Source organism: Lithobates pipiens, unplaced genomic scaffold, assembly GCF_037356315.1.
Source record: "Lithobates pipiens isolate NorthernLeopardFrog02 unplaced genomic scaffold, aLitPip1_a1.2 Scaffold_16, whole genome shotgun sequence".
Taxonomy (NCBI): Eukaryota; Metazoa; Chordata; class Amphibia; order Anura; family Ranidae; genus Lithobates; species Lithobates pipiens.
The window spans coordinates 624,267,747-624,292,775 of NW_027507748.1; the positions used below are offsets into that span (position 1 = coordinate 624,267,747).

Here is a 25,029-nt window from a genome sequence, read left to right on the forward strand (position 1 = left end):
CACATATGCAGAATCTTGTGGCCAAAAACCTGGACAGCTGAAGCTGCCTGTAAAAAAGCGCCTCACATATGAGACACTTCACCAGCTTATATAAGATGTCACAGGAGGAATGGTTTTACTTGCACAGTAGTACACCCCAAACCCCCCTTATTCAGGAACCTCTACCTCAAAATAAAGAACACCTAACAACTCTACCCAGGCTTCAAATTTTCTTTTTTTTTTTTACGCCTAGCAGTCATACTGCGGCAGGTCGGCTCGTTCCCATGAATCACCGTAGCTGTACGTCGATCCATTTTTTACAGCTATAGCATGGCGGGGCATTATGCATGTGGCCAGTGGCTGCGATGTCTGTCGGCCAGTCGTCATTGCTCCACAGAGAGCCAGAACGGGGATCTGTCAATGTAAAAAAACGTATCCTCTGTTCTGACTAAGAAGTAGAGTGATAATCTGTTCCTAGTGATTAGTAACCGCAAACTATCTGTACTCCCAGTCAGTCCTATCCCCCCACAGTTAGAAACGCCCCCCAGGGAACACATTTAACACCTTGATCACCACTAGTGTTAACCCCCTTCCCTCCCAGTGTCATTTATACAGTAATGGGTGCATTTGTATAGCACTGATCGGTCTATATATGTCACTGGTCTCAAAAAAGTGCCCGATCTGTCGGCCGCAATGTCACAGTTCCGCTAAAAAACACTGATCGCCGCCATTACTAATAATTTTTTTTGGGGATATTTATTATAGCAATTCTATTATTAAATTATTATAGCAATCTCAATCACAATTCTCACCAAATAAACAGACCATAAAAAAAGTTAACATTTATTTGGAAGATGGAGGGCACACGGGCTTGACTGATCAGGTCTGTTTGTTGGTTTTCCCCCTCAGTCTCCTCTATGGAGCAGCTGGCGTCAACAGACATGTGTCTATTGACACCTGCCAACATCCGATCCACTAAAACCAGATGGATGGGTATCCTTCTGGTGGTTAAGATGGCAGTCGGGTGTAAACGGACAGGTGGTCCATTTACATACGACCACCCATAGAAGAGAGTGGGCTGTCTGTGCCAGCTCTGCATAAGCAAAGCAGACACGGACCAGCCATCAGCCTGCTCAGCAGGGATCATTGAACAGATTCCCCACTGAGCAGGTGGACTCCAACTGCGCCCTCCCCATGTGTAAGGGGCCTAAAAGTATGAGGGCTGAAGTGGTTAATGATTTCTGTCAGTATCGGTTTCCTTTCTCCCATTTTATCTTTCTTTTGAAAAATTAAAACTTTTCATGTTGCTCAAAACATTGCTTTTCCAAAGGTTTCACTGATAAAATATTAGTACTTCAAACTATTTTATGTTTTTCAACAGGATGAGTGTTATCAAGTCCGACAATTATTTGCCCAAAAACTACACAAAGGCCTTTCCAGATTAAGACTACCACTTGAATATATGGCTGTCTGTGCCCTCTGTGCTAAAGATCCTGTGAAAGAGAGGAGGGCACATGCCAGGCAATGCTTAGTAAAAAATATTAACGTTAGAAGAGAATATTTAAAGCAGCATGCTGCAGTAAGTGGTAAGTGAGATTAACCGTTGTAATGCCTTCCTTGTTTAAGGTATATGCGGGTGTTTAATTTTCTTAATGCCTTGATGTAGTAAAAAGAATATATATTTTTTCTCTTTAGAAAAGCTGCTGTCTCTTCTGCCAGAATATGTTGTCCCATATACAATTCACCTACTTGCACATGATCCGGATTATGTGAAAATTCAGGATATTGAACAACTAAAGGACATAAAAGAGTAAGCCTGTTCTATATTTATTCCTCTATTATGCTGAAAGTGTGGTGTGTTTTTTGTTTTTGTTTTAGTTTTTTTGAGAATAAACAGCTGACAGAAAATTAGATTGTAGTCAGAAAGCATGGCAATAGTAGTCCACTTACGGGAAGGCAAAGACTTCTCTTTTCAGAGTGGTCAAAAAAGCTCAGACAGCATGGAAACCAGCATATTTATACAGAGATTCCTCCACTTAGATTTAATAACAAACTCATATGAATGCCACATAAAAAAGGGGGGGGGGGGAGTTCTCCCAATAGTGTAAATTAGTAAAAAAAAGATTTATTTAAAGAAAAACTCTGTATGAACAGCAGTGCTTATCAGTATACAGGCTCTACATTAGAATCTCAGGACAGTGTGCATGATGATGTCAACGCGTCTAGCGCCAACCTACATGTTTCAACAGATGTGACGTCTGTTGAATCACCACCCTTGATGTGTCGGGGGCAGTACACTCATATGAATGTCATATTGGGGACAGCAGCTGTATCCAGGTAGCTGCCGCATTCCAATTGACAGCTATGGGACTGTCTGCTCAGGGATGCGTGGAACACCTGTGCGGGTACACATGGCCCTCACATGGGGCAAGGATGTATACACCCCTTGTAAGACGAGGACTTCACAAGGGCTCTGCTTCTACCTAAAAAAAAAAAAAAAAAGGCAGGTACCTGTGTGAAATGCTCTTAGTGATAACCAAGTATCTTCTTTTCCTCTCTAGAAAGAGCAAAAATTTGTTGATCTTTTTTTTTTATTTGTCTTCCACCCTTTTTGCTCTTTCCATCAGTATTTCCCCTATACATTTTTACCAAAATGTTTTTTCTTTTTTGTTTTTTTTGCAAGGTGCTTGTGGTTTATTTTGGAGATTTTAATGTCGAAAAATGAAAACAACAGCCATGCTTTCATTAGAAAAATGGTAGAAAACATTAAGCAAACAAAGGATGCACAAGCTCCGGATGACCCCAAAATGAATGAGGTGTGTTTAATTTACTCATAGAATTATGGGATGCTGTACATACATCAGAAATAAAATCAGGGTTGATTAATTTGTTTCTTTTGCAGAAACTATATACAGTATGTGATGTAGCAATGAATATAATTATTTCAAAGAGTACAACCTACAGTTTAGAGTCTCCTAAAGATCCAGTATTACCAGCACGGTACTTCACACAGCCAGACAAGGTGAGTTCTGTAGCCTTCATAAAATCTAAGCATGTTTTTCAAGCAAGCAAAAAATCTCATCTCTTATCTTTGCCCTTCAGAACAAAATAAACCTTTATCATACTCTACCTATTACTGAGTAATAGCACATACACCCACTGATAAAACCAAGTTGAATTTACGTATCTTAAACAGTAGTATCAATAATGCAAATGTTGAAGTGTCCAGTCCCCTTGGCACGTCCTTTTGGCCTGCAGGTCATTGAAATCAGATATATCCATTTTCACCACTTGACCTCCCCAAGATTTTACCCCCTCCATGACCAGGGTATTTTTTGCTATTCAACAGACTGTAGATATTCCCCAACACACCAAGGAATCTTCAGTTGCGTCCAAACTTTTTTATTGAAGAAAGATCACATCACAAACAATATAGTGCACTAGCTATGACTAGCTGAGGAATCCGGATGATTATAAACTAGTTCATTTGTGAATAGTTTTGTAGAGATTAGCGTTAACCATTATAATTCCTGCACTACAGGGACACTTCACCATGTGTGTACATGCCCTTCCTGGATGGCAGTTAACACAAATTAGGTTATGATCCCGATTTTTTTCTCACAAATGTTTAAAGGATAAGATCACCTTTTGTAACATGCTACACCCACTTTCAGGGTGTAACAGGTTACAAATGCACCGGCCCAGGCAACCAATTCCACGGTTTGACAGCAATTGGGGATCTTCTCCGACGCTGCTTGCTGTCACAATCTAAATAGTACACATCCATTGCAGCCGCATCATTTATTCACAGTGTTCTGTGAATGTGAAAACTACAAGTGCTGACAGCCTTTACCTCTGCTAGCTTTTAGTTCTCAATGTTCTATAAAAATACAGAGCTTTCCTTAAAGTGGATGTAAACCCACTCTCATCCTTTCTAAACTACTGCAATATTGTTATAGTTATCTAGAAGGCTATATATGCCTCCTGCATGTATACTTATCTGTCAAATGTCTTCCCTCTGTCTGCTATGAGACCTGAAAAACTGCAGATTTTGTGGGTGGGTCTGTTTTCCAGGGCTCAGTGGGTGGAGTCGTGATGTTAGTAGACTCCCCGCCCACCTCTACACTCCCCTTATCAATATCCATTTTCTCCTGTGTATTTCTTACACTGAATTTCTGCTATGATCGCTAACATCCAGTCAATACCCAGAAAAGTCCCCACATGATTCCAGCATGCCAAATCATGCTGAGATGTGGAACAGCCAATCCTTGCAGAGCAGCAGAAGAAAGTAGTGGGAGGCAATTAAAAAAGAATGCGTGTCTCTTAGGCTAGTGCACGATATATGTAAATCACCTGTCACTCACAGCAAGGGGGAGGATTTGACAAAGTTTTTCCTCTGTCAAGATTTCTCATTGAACAATAAGAGTGTTGCTCAGAGATGGATTAACTCTTTGTGGCAAGACTGGGCTCAAATGATAGGAAATCTTATTCTCTACATTATGACATAACATTTTTTTTCGGGTTTACATCCACTTTAAGGCTACTTTCACGCTGGGGCGGGAGGATGTTGGCGATAAAGTGGTGCTATTTTTAGCAGCAATTTTAATCCCCGTTAGCGGCCGAACAAAGTGTTAAAAGTGCAGCTACAGCCTGTAAAGTGCCTCAGTGTGAAAGCAGTCTAACAAACTACACCAAAGTGCACATAAAATCAGTTTCCCTTTGGAAAAACAGTCCTTGATGGGGTGAGCAAGAACAGAGATCCTGAGTAGAAACAGCCACCTCCACCATCAGCACACAAAGCCTCTTACCAAATACGTTTGACCACCCTATTACAGAGAGTCAAACACCCGCATTAGCAATCTTCAGGTGCAATCCCTTTTATCAGCTAACCCGTCAGTTATGGGTCCAGATCCAAATAATCATATTGGAGGTGTCTCCTCAGCGAGCAACACACCACTCGAGGTCTGCAATGTATATATCTATCCATGGCCTGGAGGACGAAGGGGGAAAAAATAGAGAGAGAGGGACGGTGGAGAGGCCAGAACAGAAGAGACCAATGCAGAGGCCATATCTCTCGCTTTTATTTTTTCTCCCTCGTCCTCTGGGCCATGGATAGATGTATATACTGCGGACCTCGAGTGGTGTATTGCTCACTGGACAGACACCTCTAGTGTGATTATTTGGATCTGGAATGACCCATAACTGATAGGTTAGCTGAAGGGGACTCGAGGACTCTTTTATTTTTATTTTTTTTTTTCTCTCAAAGGGAAATTTTACTTTATGTGCACTTTGGTGCCGTTTGTTAAGGAAAGAGCTGCATTTTTATGTTTTTTATAATTTTTTGTTTGTGACCAGCAAATGTATTATCAGCTTTCTACTCAAAGTAGCGTGTCTGAGCGCAGGTATTTAATAAAAAATATTTTTTAGTTCTCAATGTACCACCAGATCGCTGGTAGGCACTCTAGTAGTTCATTGAGTCTTCCTACCAAAGTGTAACTGCCTGCCCGTATCAGAGATACAGGCAGAAAGCTACATAGATTGTTTGCAGGACCGTGGCATTACACTCATGATCTACAGGTGCAGTGCTTTACAGACCCTAAGCTTTTGGAAAGATTAAAGTATCCTTTGAATTATGGCAGTCACCATACAGAGAATCAGGGGAAAGTTTAACCCATGTTATTTTTGATTTAATGCTGTAATAAAGGCCTATTTATCAGTTCTTGTGTTTAGTGCTTATTTCTTGTCCTCCACAGAATTTTAGCAACACCAAAAACTATCTTCCTGCTGACATGAAAGCCTTTTTCACTCCAGGAAAGGTGAGTAGTGAACCAACCCACCCCCACCCCCATAAATCACCAGGTTAAATGACTATCCAGTAGAGTTGTAATAAACAGGTAAAGAGTTATTCTACGGTCTCCTTTGCTTAATAAACGCAGATGTTAAAATTAGTGAAATTATTGGCAAGAAGGCTGAAGCCAGCGATAAGTTAGTGGGATCCAACCAGACTGGTTTTATGCTGGACAGATGTGCCCATATCTATATTAAGAGGTTGTTTGTTAACACAAGTGACTCATAATTACTCTGTAACTTGAGCGACTGTATCGTCAGATACAAAAAAAAAGCATTTCATTCTGTGGAATGGACATATCTTTTTCCACCACTGCCCAAGTTTGGTTTTGGACCTGCATTTATATCATGAATAAAACTTATTTATTTTGAACCTTTGACTCAAATTAGTTCATGGGCTCATATCGGAACCATTTCCAATATATAAGGGAATCAGGCAGTGTTGCACTTTATGTTCTTTTATTTGCACTGACCTTTGAGCCATTTTGCTGTGAAATTAAAGGAGGATTTTCACGGTCAGAGCCTGCATAATGGGGAATTTATTTTATTTTATTTTTTTAAGAGTATGTATAACTGTATGCAGATATGTTGTTATATTTAAATGATTCAAATTCTTTGCTAGCTGCAGCATCTTGATTATCCAGAAATTTAGGTATTACTCTGGGTTCAGAATAAACTGGGCTAAACTGACGTTTTGTTCCCTTGGACATGCAACCAAATTAAATGCCTCCCTCTGTGTCCTTTTTCATTATCGAATACATTTAAATATCTTAGGGTCAATATACAACTCCCATCAGGATCGTTTATGAATAATAATTTTTGGCCTGTTATCTGAGCATTTAAAAGAAAATCTCATAAATGGAAAGACCTTCTGTTGACTACTCCTGTTAGGTAGAATACATTTTTTTCAAGATAATTTTTTTTTGCCAAAGTTTCTTTATATTCTTTCTAATGCTCTAATATATATTCCTAAAGACTCTTTAATTAGTTCTTTCTTATTGGGGCTCATATGCTTCCTGTGCAGCGCTAAGTTTGTTTGCAAACCCAGTTGGATTCTTTCTAGGATCTCCCAATCCCTTCTTTCTCTCTTCATCTTGCTGCCACAATTTGGAAATGATGGTTTGCTCCGGAAGTTCAGACTCTCTCTCTTTCTCTGGCCAAAGCCCTAAGTTCAGAGAGATCTAGTTTTGCATATGTGCCTTTGGTTTTATGCCAATCATCTGTTTCTAGGATACGAGCCAAATCCCTCTTTGTAGGTTGATATGGGGCTGTTAAACCTCTGCTCTCTACTATATTGCCCAGCTCATCTTTTGTGTGTTCCATGTAATCTAATTCTTTTGCTTTTGTGCGTGGACCCCTTATAGCCAAACTGGCAGCCACATAGAGTCTATAGAGTCTTCTGGCCAAACGTGGTAAATTTGGGCAGTACTTTTTTTAAACATCTCTATCAAGCCAGTTTGATTTGCTACTTTAGCTTCTGTCTCCCATGTGCAAGCTATTCTCCACGTTCCTTCACTGCACCGTAGTGTGCCATAATCGTGCAGAAAAGTTTGCCATACTTGTAAATCAAACGTCCCTTCAGATTTTAAAGGTTTAGCTGTTCCCTTTGTCCATTCTACCCATTTATCTAGGGGCTCAGTATAGGCGGAACCGTACCTTCAGTTCATATATTCTCTAGCGTTCATCTTGCGGCGGGCATTTTCTGAAGGCCTCTCTCCCTTCATTCCCTTAATTAATTTAATGCCCATAATGACTGGCCAGTCTTCTCTACTTGTGCCTATACACTCTTGCCTCTAAAACAAATAGTACAGCAAATCTGCAGATTTACAAGAAAAGTCTCCACTTATCTACGTAGATAGAAGGGGTTTATGACAATAGACAAAACACTCCTTAAGAGACCCTCCTCGTCTCTTCTCTTCTCTGTGAGTTTTATCTGACCCTACCATGCGCCTCTGACCCAGGTCGCCCACAAGGAGTCAACGCAGGGAACTGCAGAGGATTCACATTCACACACACGTTACCCAACTAGAAAGGTCCGAGAGTGGTCTGGTTTCCTTGAGAACCGACAGATAGGAAAGGCAGAAATATAGCAAGCTTAAAGACAGCTTACCTAGCCGGAATTTAGATGTCTGCGTTCCCAATGATCCCGATCAAAGCGCTGTTCCTTCTGGAAACTCTGCCAGCCTCCTGGCTGGCTCGCCAAATTGTTATGACTAATGTCTGATTGGGACTCTAAAATAAAGTTAATACTGCAGCTGCTGGAACAGATTCACAGGACTCAATCACTGTGTTTAAAATGTCCGTTCAGTGTCAAAATGTATTATTACGTGTTATTTTATACATAGATAAGAAAGGGGTGGTGTGAGATGTTATTAAAAACTAACAAATAGAAATATGTTATTATAAGCTAACAAATATATATTATTAAAAGCTAGCGAATAGAACAATTGCAAAAGTAAAGCATTGAGAAGGGAGGGGGAGTAAAGAGCGTTTAGTAGGAGATGTGTCTGTATGTTAGGTGAAGGTTACAGAACACATTTCAACAGTGGAGACAAAATGGAGTCTCTTGTGCTTAAATGAACAGTACAGTGAATGTCCATGTCAGGTACCTAGAGTGTCTTTGGAAATTTTACAACTGCCTGATCTTTGCGTATACTATTTTGCTTTGCAATTTATGTATATCCATTGGAAATGTTTCCCCAGTTAAATAATGCAGCAACGGCTGTTGAAGCTGCAGTAGCTTCTGAAGCTCTCTTAAACTCCCTCTGCAGAGGAGAGGTACACACTGAGGCTGTACGACCATATTAAAATTATTGAGAAGGATTCTAAAGATGTGCTCCAAACAAATCTTTGATAAGTCATTCTGTCTCTCACTACATGCTCCTGTTTGGTTTAATCCTCATTTTTTATGTTAGAGGAGAGTTATAGATAGGCATATTATTAATTATATACACGACTTCTATGAGGCTTGAGTTTTTAAATCTTTTGACCAGATGCAGAATCAATGGGATTTACCAGTTTGTGACATTTTAAGTATGTCCAACTCATGCTGCGATGAGGCAGTATGGCCTGGTTGAGGTATCTCTGAGGTATCTTTCTCTAACGCTAAATAGGTAGCCCTTCTGTTACAAGCAGATCTTAACAAACTAGTTTCTAGCTATTATTCTGCACTGACCTTAATAGTAGACATTGCCATCTGAACCACTTGAAATTGTTTGCAATTCTACTAGATTTAACAGAGGAGTTATGGTTAAGGTCCTTAACATATACAATGCCTTGCAGAAGTATTCACCCCCCTTGGCTTTTTACCTATTTTGTTACTTTACAGTCTTTAGTTAATTTTTTTTAAATCTGAATCATATGTGATGGATCAGAACACAATAGTCTAAGATGGTGAATTAAAATTAGAAAAATATATTTTTCAGCAATAAAAAAAGAATTGGCATGTGCGTATGTTTTTCACCACCTTTGTTATGAAGCCGATAACAAGCTCTGGTGCAACCAATTACCTCCAGAAGTCACATAATTAGTGAAATGATGCCCGCCTGTGTGCAATCTACATGTCACATGATCTGTCATTACATATGCACACCTCTTTGAAAGGCCCCAGAGGCTGCAACACCTAAGCAAGAGGCACCACTAAACAAACAATGCCATGAACACCAAGGAAATCTCCAAACAAGTAAGGGACATTGTTGTTGAGAAGTACAAGTCAGGGTTAGGTTATAAAAAAAAAAATATCCAAATCTTTGATGATCCCTAGGAGCACTATCAAATCTATAATAACTAAATGGTCTTTACACTACAGCAAACCTGCCAAGAGATGGCCGCACACCAAAACTCAAGGACTGGGTAAAGAGGGCATTAATCAGAGAGGCAGCACAGAGACCTAAGGTAACCCTGAAGGAGCTGCAGAGTTCCACAGCAGAGATTGAAGTATCTGTACATAGGATGACAATAAGCTGTATGCTCCACAGAGTTGGGCTTTATGGCAGAGTGGCCAGAAGAAAGCCATTACTTTCAGCAAAAAAACAAAATGGCCCGTTTTGAGTTTGTGAGATGGCATGTCGGATACTCCCAAAATGTATGGAGGAAGGTGCTCTGGTCTGATGAGACTAAAATTGAACTTTTTGGCCATCAAAGAAAACAATATGTCTGGCGCAAACCTAACACATCACATCATCCAAAGAACACCAGCCAGCAGTCGGGACTGGAAAACTGATCAGAGTTGAGGGAAAGATGGATGGTGCTAAATACAGGGATACTCTTGAGCAAAACCTGTACCACTCTGTGTGTGATTTGAGGCAAGGGCGGGGGTTCGCCTTCCAACAGGACAATGACCCCAAACACACTGCTGAAGCAACACTTGAGTGGTTTAAGGGGAAACATGTAAATGTGTTGGCATGGCCTAGTCAAAGCCCTGACCTCAATCCAATAGAAAAATCTGTGGTCAGACTTAAAGATTGCCTGTTCACAAGCGCAAACCATCCAACTTGAAGGAGCCGGAGCAGTTTTGCAAGGAGGAATGGGCAAAAATCCCAGTGGTAAGATGTGGCAAGCTAATAGAGACTTATCCAAAGCGACTTGGAGCTGTGGTAGGAGCAAAAGGTGGCTCTACAAAGTATTGACTTTAGGGGGTGAATGGTTATGCCCATTGACTTTTTCCTATTGTCATTTTGTCCTGTTTGTTTGCTTCACAATAATAAAAAAACATCTTCAAAGTTGTGGGCATGTTCTGTAAATTATATGATGCATATCCTCAAACATTCCATGTTAATTCTAGGTTGTGAGGCAACAAAACACGAAAAATGCCAAGGGGGTTGAATACTTTTGCAAGGCACTGTATGTGGATATGGGTAATTTCTTCTAAAGATAAAATGATCCAGTTACACTACTTGGACCAGTTGCAGCACTTGCTTAAAATGTCAGACCTCTGTGGGGTCCTTTATCCATATATTATGGGAATTTAATAAGTCCAGCCATATTGGTCACAAGTTGCTGGGTTTATAGCAGTATTTTGCTTTGATCTTCTAAATGTGTGCAATCCTCTATCGGGCCTCATGGGGGTAATAGAGGATGAAACACTGGATAATGTTACTAAAACCTTTTTGAGAATTATATTCTTTAACGCAAGGAAATTGATAGTGTTGAAATGAGCACACACAGATATCCTTAAGCCCCATACACACTATCAGATTTGCTGCTGATTTTTTTCCTTCAGAGTTACCAAAACCATATATAATAAGGTCAAACCTTAGGAGTTTCAATTTGTATGCTATCAGGCAGGCCCTTGCACTACATGGTTTTGGTAGATCTGAAGGAAAAAATCTGCAGAAAATCTGATAGTGTGTATGAGGCTTTAGTTTGGTGGCCTGGAAGACTTTGGTTAATTTAGATATTCCTTTATACAGGGTGGCATATGAGGCTATGGTGTGTACAAAAATATGTTCCAGATGAGTAGCTTTGTTTAACATGGTGGTGGAGAGCCCTTAGTGGAATAAATTTCTTGTACTTTGTAAGGTCCTTTCTCAAATAGTATTCAGTACAATTTTGACATCTATGTTGGACTTTGGTAAAGCAGAGCATTGGTGACCTGATTGGTTAAGGGAGTGTTCTGTTCAGTGTTAATTTGGTCAAAGTTTTCATCAGAGGCATTTTTTTCAGCGACATAAAATCAATTAGAATTTTCTTCAATTGACAAACTATGACAAAAGTCAATGCAAGATTTAGTCAATGGAACAAAAACGTAACTAAAATGTGAAGGGACTTTTTTTTGTTTTATACATAAAAAAAAAAATCAAAAAAAATAATCAAAACCCGAACTCAGGACTGGGGATTTTATCCCGCCTGGATCTCTAAGGCCGCGTACACACGGGCGGATTGTCTGCCCAACTTAGTCCGCTGAACCGTGTTTCAGCGGACAATCCGCTCGTGTGTGGGCTTCAGCGGACTTTTTCAGCGGACAGTCTCACGGACTAAGTCTTTCGGAATTTCCATAATTTTGTCCGTCCAAACTTGGTTTCAGCGGACAGTCCGCTCGTGTGTAGGCAAGTTGGACGGACTAAGTATGGCGCATGCTCAGAAAGGATTTACACGCCGAAGGTTGCATTGCAGTGTATTGGACGTCGAATTTCTAGTCCCGTCGTACGTGCTGTACACGTCATCGCGCAAGCTTTCAGCGGATTGTCTGTTCATCGTGTGTGGTCAAGTCCGTTCATTTAAAAGTTGGACGGACTGTCTGTCGGATTGTCTGACGAACTTAGTTGGGCAGACAATCCGCCCGTGTGTACGCGGCCTAAGAAATCCCCGGGTTCCAGGTCCCAAAATGGACCTTACTAAATAATGAGGAAACTGAAAAGCCAGTTTCCTCTCAAACAAGCAAATGCCCTGGAGCCCCTCAGCCTGCCTGGTTGAGAATCCTGGACCCATATACTGGTGGGGTACCACACTACCACAGAGGTCAAACCTAAACACTTTCAATGTGTATGCAGTCAGGCAGACCCTTGAATTACATAGTTGTAGGTAAATCTAAAGAAAACTGAATAAGAAAATTTGTATAGTGTATGGCCAGCCTAAATTTGTAAGCGCCTGACTTAATCTAGTCAACCCTTTTAACTTGGGTATGTTGGTAATTCAAGGACCGAGTTGGTAACCCTGCTCCAAGCTTTAATGTTGTTAAAATGAGAGACTCCTTGCGGCTTAGAAAAAAAAAGCTGCTCCTTGGTCAGGCCTGTAAAGCAAAAGCAACAAATAATTTTGGTTGTAGATATCATTTCATTAAGCATTGTACTGGTATGTTAGGCCCCTTTCACACATGCCGACAGTATGTCCGTATTTCATCCATCCGTTTGCGGATGAAATACGTACATACATGCATCCCTATGGGACAGCGGGTGTCTGCGGATGAACATCCACAGACACCCGCTATTGTCTGCCTCCGCAACATAGAGCAGAGCGGAGAGCTGACAGGACAGTCCCCGCACAGTGTGTGGGGACCGCCCTGTCCGCAGTCGGCTCAGCGGGGACAACGGAGCGATCCCCGCTGAGCGAGCTGATCATCACGGGCGGATCATTACTGATTCGCCCCGTGTGAAAGGGGCCTTATGCTTATACATTTTTTGGCACAGATTTGGCGAAATCCAAAACACACAAATACACTAAGACTGATAGCACATAGATTTAGATCTATTTTTCTATTTTAGAGCAACAGCCATGCAGTTGGTGGCAAGTTCCTCCTCCTGGTTGTTCATTTTGACTTTTGACTTTGTAAAAGCTTTAACTGTTTACAGAATATTTATACTTGAATAAAGCGGAACCTTCAGTATTTTTTTTTTCATCTTTCCATCTATTCTATCCTCTGCCCCTGATGATTTAACTTTGGACAGAAAACATTTTTTTTTTTCTGCCAGTTAATACCTTATACAGCCCACTTTCTATTTCTTGTCTGGTAAAATACCTAGGCTTATGACATCATGCTCAGCTCTCTCTCACTCTCGTGAAAGTTTGCCAGTAAGGTAGGGGGGGAGGAGTCCTAAGGGGGCCAATGAGAGCTGCAGAGCATGTGGTGTGCCTCTGTGTTTATGTAAATCCAGGAAGTGAACAGGTAGCACCTTCAGCTGCCCATAGTTAAAATGGATGCAGCTAGACTTGGAGGGAGATTTCTGCAGTCTATTTGGTAAGTACAGAATCACAGTATATATAAAATAATATGCAAAGTGGTTGGAGGGAAGCGTCAGAATGACAGATGTTTTTAAACAAATTATGTGAGCAGACTGCAGTTCCTCTCTTAACTATTTTGTCCTATTTTTCCCAGCCTAAATCTACAAATGTTCTTGGAGCTGTGAACAAGCCTCTGTCATCGGCAGGAAAACAGACACAGTCAAAGTCTTCTAGAATGGAGACTTTAAGCAATGCAAGCTCTGGATCTAATCCAAGCTCTCCTGGAAGGATAAAGGGAAGGTAGGAATCTACAGAACACATCCAGTTACTCTGCTGAAAAATACTTCACCTTTCAGATAAAGCAGAGAATTTGGCTGCATTGGTATCTAGCCTCAGATGATGCAGAGATGAAAGATATCCTCCTGCATGTTAAAATTAATGATCTCAGTAGCAGGGGTTGGGCCTGCGTCTTGTCAGCAGATGAAATCATCAATTGCTAAGGAGTGAGTTTGAGCATTTTTGCCTGTGCGATGCTCTTAAAGCGGAGGGCTATCCTAAAATAAATAAATAAAATTGCATTAACATTCTTAAATTTAAAAAAATGTATTGCATTTTTTTAAAACTTACCTGAAACCGCTATTGCTAGGCAGTCTTCCTAATCTGCCTCTTCCTATTCCGCGGCGCTTCCTCCTCTTTGGAGAGCAGCCCCATTGCCTTCTGGGATGTGTGTGTGTGTGTCCCAGAAAACAATGAGGCCATTCACTAAGCGCAGTAGGAAACGGGCAGGGAAGCCACAAAGCTCCACTGCTTGTTTCCCTTCGTTAAGATGGACGGATTGGCCTCGGGGCTGAAATTGCGGGCTAGCTGGACAGGTAAGTGTCCCTATTAAAAGTCAGCAGCTACAGTGTTTATAGCTGCTGACTTGTAAAAAAAAACTTTTTCAGCTGGCCCACCACTTTAAATTCACACTCACCTGCCTCCACAGCCACTGATGGGGAGGTGTGGGACAGAGGGGAAGGGGGAGTTCCCTTTTGGCTCTCTCCCTGGAGTTAAGGAAGCTTGATTTCTCCTCCTTTGTGCCCCTTCAGAGTATAATGGGGCAGAGGAGCTTATCTTTGGTCAGCCAGAGGTGGTGGGCAGGACCAGGGGTGTGGCCATCTGTTTTCCTCGCTCAGGATGCAGCAGGTTAAAATGGAGAATAGTCTTTCATCTCCAGCCATGTGGTAAGTGGCTGATGGGTAGGAACTTCCCCAGGAGGACTTCTGTCTGTCTGCTTACGGATTGCCCTGGCACCACATACTGCTAACTTGCTACTCTGGCACTACTTACAGCTCCCTGACCGGCCACGCCCTGCTCCCTGACCGGCCACCTGGCCACGCCCTGCTCCCTTACCGGCCACACCCTACTCCCTGGCCGGCCACCCGGCCACGCCCTGCCCCCTGACCAGCCATCCGGCCACACCCTGCTCCCTGACCGGCCGCTCCCTGGCCGGCCGCGCCCTGCTCCCTGGCCGGCCGCGCCCTGCTCCCTGGCCGGCCGCGCCCTGCTCCCTGGCCGGCCGCGCCCTGCTCCCTGACCGGCCGCGCCCTGCTCCCTGACCGGCCGCGCCCTGCATCCCTGACCGGCCGCACCCTGCTCCCTGACCGGCTGCTCCCTGACCGACTGCTCCCTGACCGACTGCTCCCTGGCCGGCTGCTCCCTGACCGGCTGCTCCCTGGCTGGCTGCTCCCTGGCCGGCTGCTCCCTGACCGGCCGCCCGGCTGCTCCCTGACCGGCCGCCCGGCTGCTCCCTGACCGGCCGCCCGGCTGCTCCCTGACCGGCCGCCCGGCTGCTCCCTGACCGGCCGCCCGGCTGCTCCCTGACCGGCCGCCCGGCTGCGCCCTGCTCCCTGACCGGCCGCCCGGCTGCGCCCTGCTCCCTGACCGGCTGCTTCCTGCTCCCAGACCGGCTGCTCCCTGCTCCCTGACCGGCCGCCCGGCTGCTTCCTGCTCCCAGACCGGCTGCGCCCTGCTCCCTGACCGGCCGCCCGGCTGCTTCCTGCTCTCTGACCGGCTGCTTCCTGCTCCCAGACCGGCTGCTCCCTGCTCCCTGACCGGCCCCCCGGCTGCTCCCTGCTCCCTGACCGGCCGCCCAGCTGCTCCCTGACTGGCCGCCCGGCTACGTCCTGCTCCCTGGCCGACGGCCCGGCTACGTCCTGCTCCCTGGCCGGCGGCCCGGCTACGTCCTGCTCCCTGGCCGGCGGCCCGGCTATGTCCTGCTCCCTGGCCGGCGGCCCGGCTATGTCCTGCTCCCTGGCCGGCGGCCCGGCTACGTCCTGCTCCCTGGCCGGCGGCCCGGCTACGTCCTGCTCCCTGGCCGGCGGCCCGGCTACGTCCTGCTCCCTGGCCGGCGGCCCGGCTACGTCCTGCTCCCTGACCGGCGGCCCGGCTACGTCCTGCTCCCTGACCGGCGGCCCGGCTACGTCCTGCTCCCTGACCGGCGGCCCGGCTACGTCCTGCTCCGTTATTTGAATATTGTACAAGGAAACTGCATCATAAACTACTGACCAATGAACTCTGTCACAAACAACTTTTTAGGCCTAATTCACAGGGTGTACTTGCATCCATGTGAGGGCCAGATTTCCCTCACATGTCCCATGCATCCCTGTGCAGGAAGTCGTAAGAGAGGAACCAAACTTTGTGCTTTTGATTCAGATTAGTTCACACTATAGGGGGATGTGCTTTAATTTTTCTTGTCTGAGGTTTACAACCACTTTAAGAGGGTGGGCAGAACCAAAGGTAAAGATGTTCATCTATAAACGCAGCTTGGTGTGTCCCAAAATACAAGGGGCTACAGCACAGAGCACGTAATTTACTGGTCCCTTAAATAAAACTCCAAAATTCAAGAATCTCCTGCCCTTTTATTTAACTGACCTGCACTGTTCAGGGGACAATGATATATGTCTGTGTTCAGGTCCTAAATGGCTTCCATATATAAAACACGCTGTCACAACAACATAATAAAATAACCATGTTCCCCTCACATATTCATAGCAGACTCTTAATTCACATATTGCAATAAATGTTCAAGCTGACCAACTTTGTCCCTACTCTACCTGCAAATTTCCAAATGCTTGGTTACTAAATAGCATACTCTTATCAATGGTCATGGAGCATACTTTTAAGAGCATGAACATATATACTAACAATATGGGGCAAACAGACAGAGCTGAGGGTGAACTACGTGCCAAGATTCAGTAGCAATAACTTTCCGTATGAGCTCAAGTGATTCAAATGCTATGTTGTATGAAATATTAATGATGGTTTTGTTTTGTTTCTTCACTGTTGCAAGACTTGAAAGCACTGAAATGGATCAAAGTGAGAATGAGGATTATTCTATGATGTCCTCACCTCTTCCTGGGAAGAAAGACAAGAGAGATGACTCTGACAATGACAAACCGAGAGGGAGGAAAAAACAGTCTCTCTTAGACCAGGAGGACAGTTTGAGCATGGATGAGCTGTCTAAATCCACTCAGGAATCGAAACCCAGGTCTGGACAACGTGGACGAAAGAGAGCAGCAGCCACCTCTGAGTCAGATGACCAACAGTGGCCAGATAAGAGACTAAAGGAAGACTTAGAATTTGAAGATGAACAAAACAGCCCACCAAAAAAAGGTAGAAGAGGTAGACCGCCTAAATCTGCCAAGGCCAGCAGTGCTAAGGAAGAGCCAGTAGCAAAGACCCCCAAGAGAGGCAGGAAGAAGGCAGTTGCAGTAGAAATTCCACAAGATGAGGAGGAAGAATCGCTTGATATAGCTGATGAGCAAGACTATGAAAATGTAGAGCAGAAACGAAGAGGTAAAGGTCCAGGAAGAGCCTCCAGAAAGACCGCACAAAAGTAAGAAAAGTGAAGTGGTGTAGTGTTTTACATGCTTTCCTATGTTTTGAATTGAAATTTAAAGCGGAGCTCCATCCAAAAGGGAAGTCCCGCTTTGGGGAGGGGGGGGGGATTTGGGTGGCCGGTACCTCTCCCTCGCTACCTTCTGGGACACATCGCGGGTCCCAGAAGATTGCCTGATCAATGGGGAGGGGCTGCTTGACTCACACCCGGCTGCGAAGTCGCAAGCTGTCACAGCCACGTGCCCACATTTGCAATGCCATGGAGAGGAGAGGGAAAGAAGCTAGGCTTCGGGCGGCCGCATCACTGGATTGTGGGACGGGCGAGTATGTGTTTATTAAAAGTCAGCAGCTACACTTTTTGCAGCTGCTGACTTTTAATAAATACAAAAATGAGTGGAACTCTACTTTAAGCACCTCAGGCCATTTTTTTGCTATTTAGCACTGCGCTACTTTAACTGGTAATTGCATGGTCATGCAATGCTGTACACAAACTAAATTTATATCCTTTTTTGTTCACACAAATAGAGCTTTCTTTTGGGGGTATTTGATCACCACTGTGTTTTTTATTATATAAATGTAGAAAATTAACATTTTGGGGGAAAAAAAAAAATAATTTCTTCATACATTTAGGCCAACATATATTCTGCTACATGTCTTTGGTATTAAAAAAAAAATCCCAATACGTGTTTGGTTTGCATAAAAGTTATAGCATCTACAAACTATGGTGTGTGTGTGTGTGTGTGTATATATCTATTAGGTCCACAAGTATTGGGACATCGACACAATTCTAATCTTTTTGGCTCTATACACCACCATGGATTTGAAATTAAACAAACAAGATGCTTTAACTGCAGACTTTCGGCTTTAATTTGAGGGTATTTACATCCATATCAGGTGAACAATGCAGGAATTACAACAGTTTGTATATGTGCCTCCCACTTTTTAAGGGACCAAACGTAATGGGACAACTGGCTGCTCAGCTGTTCCATAGCCAGGTGTGTGTTGTTCCCTCATTATCCCATTTGCTGAAAAAACAAAACAAAACCATCAGAGAGATAGCAAAAACATTAGGTGTGGTCAAATCAACCGTTTGGAACATCCTTAAAAAGAACGAACGCACCGGTGAGTTCAGCAACACCAAAAGATCACGGAAAACAACTGTGGTGGATGACCAAAGAATTCTTTCCCTAGTGAAGAAAACACCCTTTACAACAGTTGGCCAGATCAAGAACACTCTCCATGAGGTAGGTGTATGTGTGTCAAAGTCAACAATCAAGAGAAGACGTCACCAGAGTGAATACAGAAGGTTCACCGCAAGATGTGAACCATTGGTGAGCCTCAAAAACAGGAAGGCCAGATTAGAGTTTGCCAAACAACATCTAAAAAAGCCTTCATAGTTCTGGAACAACATCCTGTGGACAGATGAGACCAAGATCAACTTGTGCCAGAGTGATGAGAAGGAAAGGAACTGTTCATGATCCAAAGCATACCACCTCAAAAGCAGCAGGATGAATTCTGAAGTGTTTCGGGCAATATTATCGGCTCATATTCAGCAAAATGCTTCAGAGCTCATTGAACTTCACAGTGCATATGGACAATGACTCGAAACATACTGCGAAAGCAACCAAAGTGTTTTTTTAAGGGAAAGAAGTGGAATGTTATGCAATGGCCAAGTCATCACCTGACCTGAATCCGATTGAACGTGCATTTCACTTTCTGAAGACAAAACTGCCCCAAGAACAAGCAGGAACTGAAGACAGCTGCAGTAGAGGCCTGGCAGAGCATCACCAGGGATGAAACCCAGCATCTGGGGGGGATGTCTATGTGTTCCAGACTTAAGGCTGTAATTGACTGCAAAGGATTTGCAACAAAGTATTAAAAAGTGAAAGTTTGATGGATGATTGTTAATCTATCCCATTACTTTTGGTCCCTTAAAAAGTGTGAGGCACATATGCAAACTGTTTTAATTCCTACACTGTTCACCTGATTTGGATGTAAATACCCTCAAATTTTTAAAGCTGAAAGTCGGCAGTTAAAGCACATCTTGTTAGTTTCATTTCAAATCCATTGTGGTGGTATATAGACCCAAAAAGATTAGAATTATGTCGATGTCCCAATATTTATATACCTTATACTTATAATGGGACTGTGATGCGGCGAGCAATCTGACACTAACTGCCACTGGCATCACCAGTGACACACGAATACAGCGATATTATACACTGTCACTGAACTTATGACACTGGCTGAGAAGGGGTTAACATCGCAGGTAATTAAGGGGTTAAATGTGTGCCTAACAATGTGTAATGTGTGCTGATGTTTACTAAAGAAACAGATTTTTCCCTCTTTACAGAGCCCTTTGTTGATTGTCAATACAGGGCTCTGGGCTATGATTGGACACTGCTCACAGGTCCTGGCCATGAATGATTGGCTGGGACCTGCTGACAAACCCGCTGTGTACAATGACAGGTGGTGTTGGGGGGGTGCATGCGTGCGTGCACCCTAAACCCTAGAAACAGTCACAAATGTACCAGTATGTTCCATTGCTTGTACAGGCCACCTGTCTGCAGTACATTGCGGGCAGTCCGCAAGTGGTTAAACTTCTTTAGAAGAAAAAAAAATGCAAATGTTTGATTAACTTTTATGTGGACAAAAAATGTAACTGCCTCATTTCAGGTCTGACCAGCCTGATTCTGTCCTGGAGCCTTCTCAAGCTACGCCACAGAAAAGAAGAGGGAGACCACCCAAATCGGCCTCTACACAGCAAAAGAAAAGGTAAATCTTTATTATGCCATCATGTGTAAAGTAGAAAGGTCAGATACAGCAAGATCAGTTGTAGAATGGATAAACACATTTTACAATTTATGTTGCCATTCCTAAGAAATCAAATTTTTTTTTTAACCATCCTTTCTTTAAAATCCGCTTCTTAGGCCGCGTACACACGGGCGGATTGTCTGCCCAACTAAGTTCGTCAGACAATCCGACAGACAGTCCGTCCAAATTTTGAATGAACGGACTTGACCACACACGATGAACAGACAGTCCGCTGAAAACTTGCGCGATGACGTGTACAGCACGTACGACGGGACTAGAAAAACGACGTCCAATACACTGCAATGCAACCTTCGGCCGTGTAAATCCTTTCTGAGCATGCGCCATACTTAGTCCGTCCAACTTGCCTACACACGAGCGAACTGTCCGCTGAAACCAAGTTTGGACGGACAAAACCAAGTTTCAGCGGACAAAATTACGGAAATTCCGAAAGACAAAGTCCGTCAGACTGTCCGCTGAAAAAGTCCACTGAAGCCCACACACGAGCGGATTGTCCGCTGAAACACGGTTCAGCGGACTAAGTTGGGCAGACAATCCGCCCGTGTGTACACGGCCTTAGAGTTCATTCACGTATGCGACAGCCTTTGCCACCCCTCTTAAAGGCGTTTAGTGGTGGATTACTTCAGCCCCGAGCTAAACCGCCTAGTTTTCGTTCCACCTGTTTGCGTGTGTGAATGAGCCCTTAGGAGCTGCATGAGAACAGATCTCTCATTACCGCTTTGTCTGGATGCTGCATACAATTGTACAGTATGGTTGAGCCCACATATTCCAATCTTGGCAGATTTGTTACAGGTAAAGATGTTTGTATCCATGCATCCTCATTCAGCTTGCTGAATGAATGAATGCATGCCAGACTAACAATGGTATGAACTTGATTGATTTTTTTTTTTTAAATGTATGATTCTCCAGCTTGGGGCAAAAGGGTATCTTCTTTTTGTGACTAGACTAAGGAAATCTGTAAACCTTAGGTCAGATATTTGTTGTTATGTGTTTGCTAGGCAAGATTCCTGTAAATTCTGAACTAGTATCTAATGGTTACCAGAACATGAAGTAAGGGTAAATTGTCCAAGGCTAAAAACCTGCTTTAGAACGCTACAAATTTTCTTTAACCACTTAAGGACCAGGCCTCTTTTTCAGATTTGGTGTTTACATGTTTAACACAGTTTTTTTTTGCTAGAAAATTACTTAGAACCCCCAAACATTTTATATTGTTTTTTTTCTAATACCCTAGAGAATAAAATGGCGGTCATTGAAATACTTTTTTTCACACAGAATTTGCGCAGCGGTCTTACAAGCGCACTTTTTTTGGGAAAAAATTCACTTTTTTGAATACAAAAATAAGACAACAGTAAAATTAGCCCGATTTTTTTTTTAATATTGTGAAAGATAATGGTACGCCGAGTAAATTGATACCCAACATGTCACGCTTCAAAATTGCGCCCGCTCGTGGAATGGCGTCAAACTTTTAGCCTCAAAAATCTCCATAAGCAACATTTAAAAAAATCTACAGGTTGCATTTTTTGCATTACAGTGGAGGTCTAGGATCATTGCTCTTGCTCTACCGATCACGGCGATACTTCACATGTGTGGTTTGACCACCGTTTTCATATGCGGGCGCTACTCACGTATGCGCTCGCTTCTGTGCACAAGCTCGTCGTGACGGGGTGTTTTTAAAAATCCTTTTTTTTTCTTATTTATTTTAATTGATTTTATTTATTTTTACACTGTTTAAAAAAAAATTGATCACTTTTATTCCTATTACAAGGAATGTAAACATCCCTTGTAATAGAAAAAAGCATGACAGGTCCTCTTAAATATGAGATCTCGGGTCAAAAAGTCCTCAGATCTCATATTTGGACTAAAATGCAACAAAAAAAAAAGAAAAAAAGAAAAAATTACATTTAAAAAAAAATATATATACATTTAAGAGGTATGGGCGGAAGTGACGTTTTGACGTCGCTTCCGCCCTCCTATGGTATAGAGACGAGTGGGGGCCATCTTAGCCTCACTCATCTCCATACCCAGCTAGTGAAAGGACCCGATCGCCTCCGCCGCTACCGACGGCTCCGGTAAGCGGTGGGAGGGGGGGTGGCACCTCTCCCGCCACCGATAGCGGTGATCTTGGGGCGAATCCGCCGCGGAGACCACCGTTATCGTACAGCCGACCGGCGCCTGAAGAGATGGATATCTCGGTTGTGGCAGCAGCTGCTGCCGTTACCGAGATATCCCCCTTCAAAAATAGGACGTACATCGGCGTGCGCTGGTCGGTAAGTGGTTAAAAAAAAAAAAAGAAAAAAAGATTGAAACATCTGCACACAACATAAAAAATCCCATGTAATCCTTTCCGGCGCTCTACAGAATGCAAAATAAAGAATGTTTTTGTTGGTTTTCTTTTAGCCCTTTCTACTTTCTTGAGAAGAGCTGTTAAGTTATTTGCAGACCCCAGCTACTGAGGGGTGATGGTGGTTTGGATTCTTACCCTTTTCTGAAATTAACTTTCCTGAGAAGGTATTGGGGGACTTCAGACCTGTGGCTATTCAAGTTCATGGCAGCTACTGGTCTGCGAGCTATTCAGTATATGAACAGTAAATTAAATGGAGGCTGCAATGAACTAAACATTCTCGCTTTCTTTATCATACATCATAGGACACAGAGCCTCAAGTATTTACTTGATGGGTTATGGGCCTACCTTCAGGTGTTGACACTGGTATAACCAATACAGGAAGTTGACTCCCCTATATAGCCCCTCCTCCTTCCAGGAGTCGTCAGTTTTTTCATCAATGTCTAAAGGAGTTGGTCACCAGTGAAGATGTGCTCTGAGGAGCTCCAGGAGAGATCCATGCTGGATTTAAAAAAACCTCCACAACTGGCACCATCCTCGCCACTGAGGCCATAGGATGGTACCTGGATCTCAATTCAAGAAAGAGGTTGTGCCTGTAACGCTTCTGTTTGAGAGCTGGATCCTAGGAACCAGGGCTCTTTTTGGTCTTGTTACTTTACCTAAAGCTGTGCTATACAGGTCCAAAGGAGTGGAACCCCTATTTAAAAGGGACCCACTCTTTGAAGGTTTAACTACACTGCCCGCCGTGATGGGTAAAGTTTGGATCTGTCTGTAAATCAGCAGTATCCTGCAGCGAGGAAAAGGTAAGGGAAGAGGCTAGGAACTGTAAAAGGTGCCTGCCTTTCCTTCCATATTTAAAACGTATGCCTTTAAAATGTCTCCTCTAGAGGGAGTAAGTTACAAATACCTTAAATATGATGCTTTCAGCAGCTCTTTGCCTGGCTATAACAGCAATGTGTGGTCCCAGCAGCCAGAGGGGGGTTCTTAGTGAACAAATGGTGTCCCTCTTCTAGAGGAATCAAAGAAGGGGTACAGCAGTTACAATAAGCAGCATAGCACAGGTTAAGCACCCTGGCAAGCCAGCGCAGCCTTAGGAGACTTCCTGACAGGCATGTAATTATATCCACTAGCCATCAGCTCAATCTTGAATTTCTTGCTTCTTTTTTAAACATATTATGTATAATGGATAGCTACTATTACAAGAGCTATACATACTGCTGACAGAGATTCCCCTCCCCTCCCTCCCCTAATGGAGAGGTGTGGTCGCACTTCCAATTATATATAAAATTTTCCCTCATGTACTTAGCTTGCTGGGTTTTAATGATTTTCCAGCCTTATCTTACAGGCAGTACGCTCCAACAGGTGGGGACAAAGTACCAGACGGCATTGCAGGCTGCAGACGGCAACGCCACCTCCTCCTATCGTGTCTGTTTTTTCTTTCAAAGGAAAAACATTGCGTGCGTGTGAGCATGGACTGTGTTATGCTGAGGAGTAGGGGCGGGTTTGCAAAAGGGTTCCTACAAAGATAGGCGGTGCAGTGTACAGGACGTAAACGTCCACGTGGAACACACAGCGCTAAGGGCGGAAAACACTGAGGACACCAATCAGGTTTTCACCTGATGCTTGTAACACAGGCACTCTGTTTCACAAGCTATAAACTGAAGAAAGGAGTCTGTTACAGGCTACGGCCACATTACACTGAGGAGACACAGGAGCGCTGGGCACTTAAGGGGTATAAAGCATGCGTTTCCAGTACAGAAAACACTATTGTTATCAGCATTTTAAAACTGATCCTATGGTGACATTGTGTTCTTCTTAAAGTGGTTGTAAACCCTTACAAACCACTTTGACCTACAGGTAAGCCTAGATTAAGGCTTACCTGTAGGTCCAAGCAATATCTCCTAAACCTATATGGTTTGCGCCGTAGACAGCGGCACACTGAGCGCGGCATTCTCAGCGACGGAGCTGCCGTGCGTGTCGGCTCCCGTGTGCATGCGCGGGAGTGACGTCATCGCGGCTTCGCCGAATGACAGCGGCGGAGCTGCGGGACCCCACCAACAAGATGGATGCGGCGGACTACAGGGGACAGCGGCGACTTCGCTGGCTCCTGTGTCAGGTAAGTGACACATAATGGACTACTATGTGATGCATAGTAGTCCATTATGCTTTGCCTTTGCAGGGAATGAAAGAGGAAGTAAACTCATCAGGGTTTACTTCCTCTTTAAAACCGTTGTCAAAGCAAATTTTATATATATATATATATATATATATATATATATATATATATATATATATATATTTGTACTATGACTTCCAGAGCTACCGTAAAGGTACCTACTACGGTCCACCCCCAGGCGCTGGGAACCCCAGTCATGCCACCATACTGTCATTCTCTCCAGAGATACCAGACATGGCAAGCTAGGGTGAGTCATTGGGAGTTACTGCTTTTAAAAGCAGTCTAGAGGCCAATTAGCCACTAGGATTGCTTTTAC

The 25,029-nt window shown here is 43.5% G+C and overlaps 1 protein-coding gene across 1 annotated transcript in view; it reads left to right on the forward strand.

The window, feature by feature from the left end:
• PDS5B (PDS5 cohesin associated factor B) overlaps positions 1-25,029 on the forward strand; it is a 177,030-nt gene that overhangs the window by 142,858 nt on the left and 9,143 nt on the right. Inside the window, exons 25-32 of the mRNA XM_077484113.1 lie at positions 1,361-1,565; positions 1,675-1,789; positions 2,663-2,795; positions 2,882-3,001; positions 5,733-5,795; positions 13,640-13,785; positions 16,817-17,362; positions 20,041-20,139. Of these exons, the coding sequence (XP_077340239.1) occupies positions 1,361-1,565; positions 1,675-1,789; positions 2,663-2,795; positions 2,882-3,001; positions 5,733-5,795; positions 13,640-13,785; positions 16,817-17,362; positions 20,041-20,139 (1,427 nt within the window). The remainder of the gene's footprint in view (positions 1-1,360; positions 1,566-1,674; positions 1,790-2,662; positions 2,796-2,881; positions 3,002-5,732; positions 5,796-13,639; positions 13,786-16,816; positions 17,363-20,040; positions 20,140-25,029) is intronic.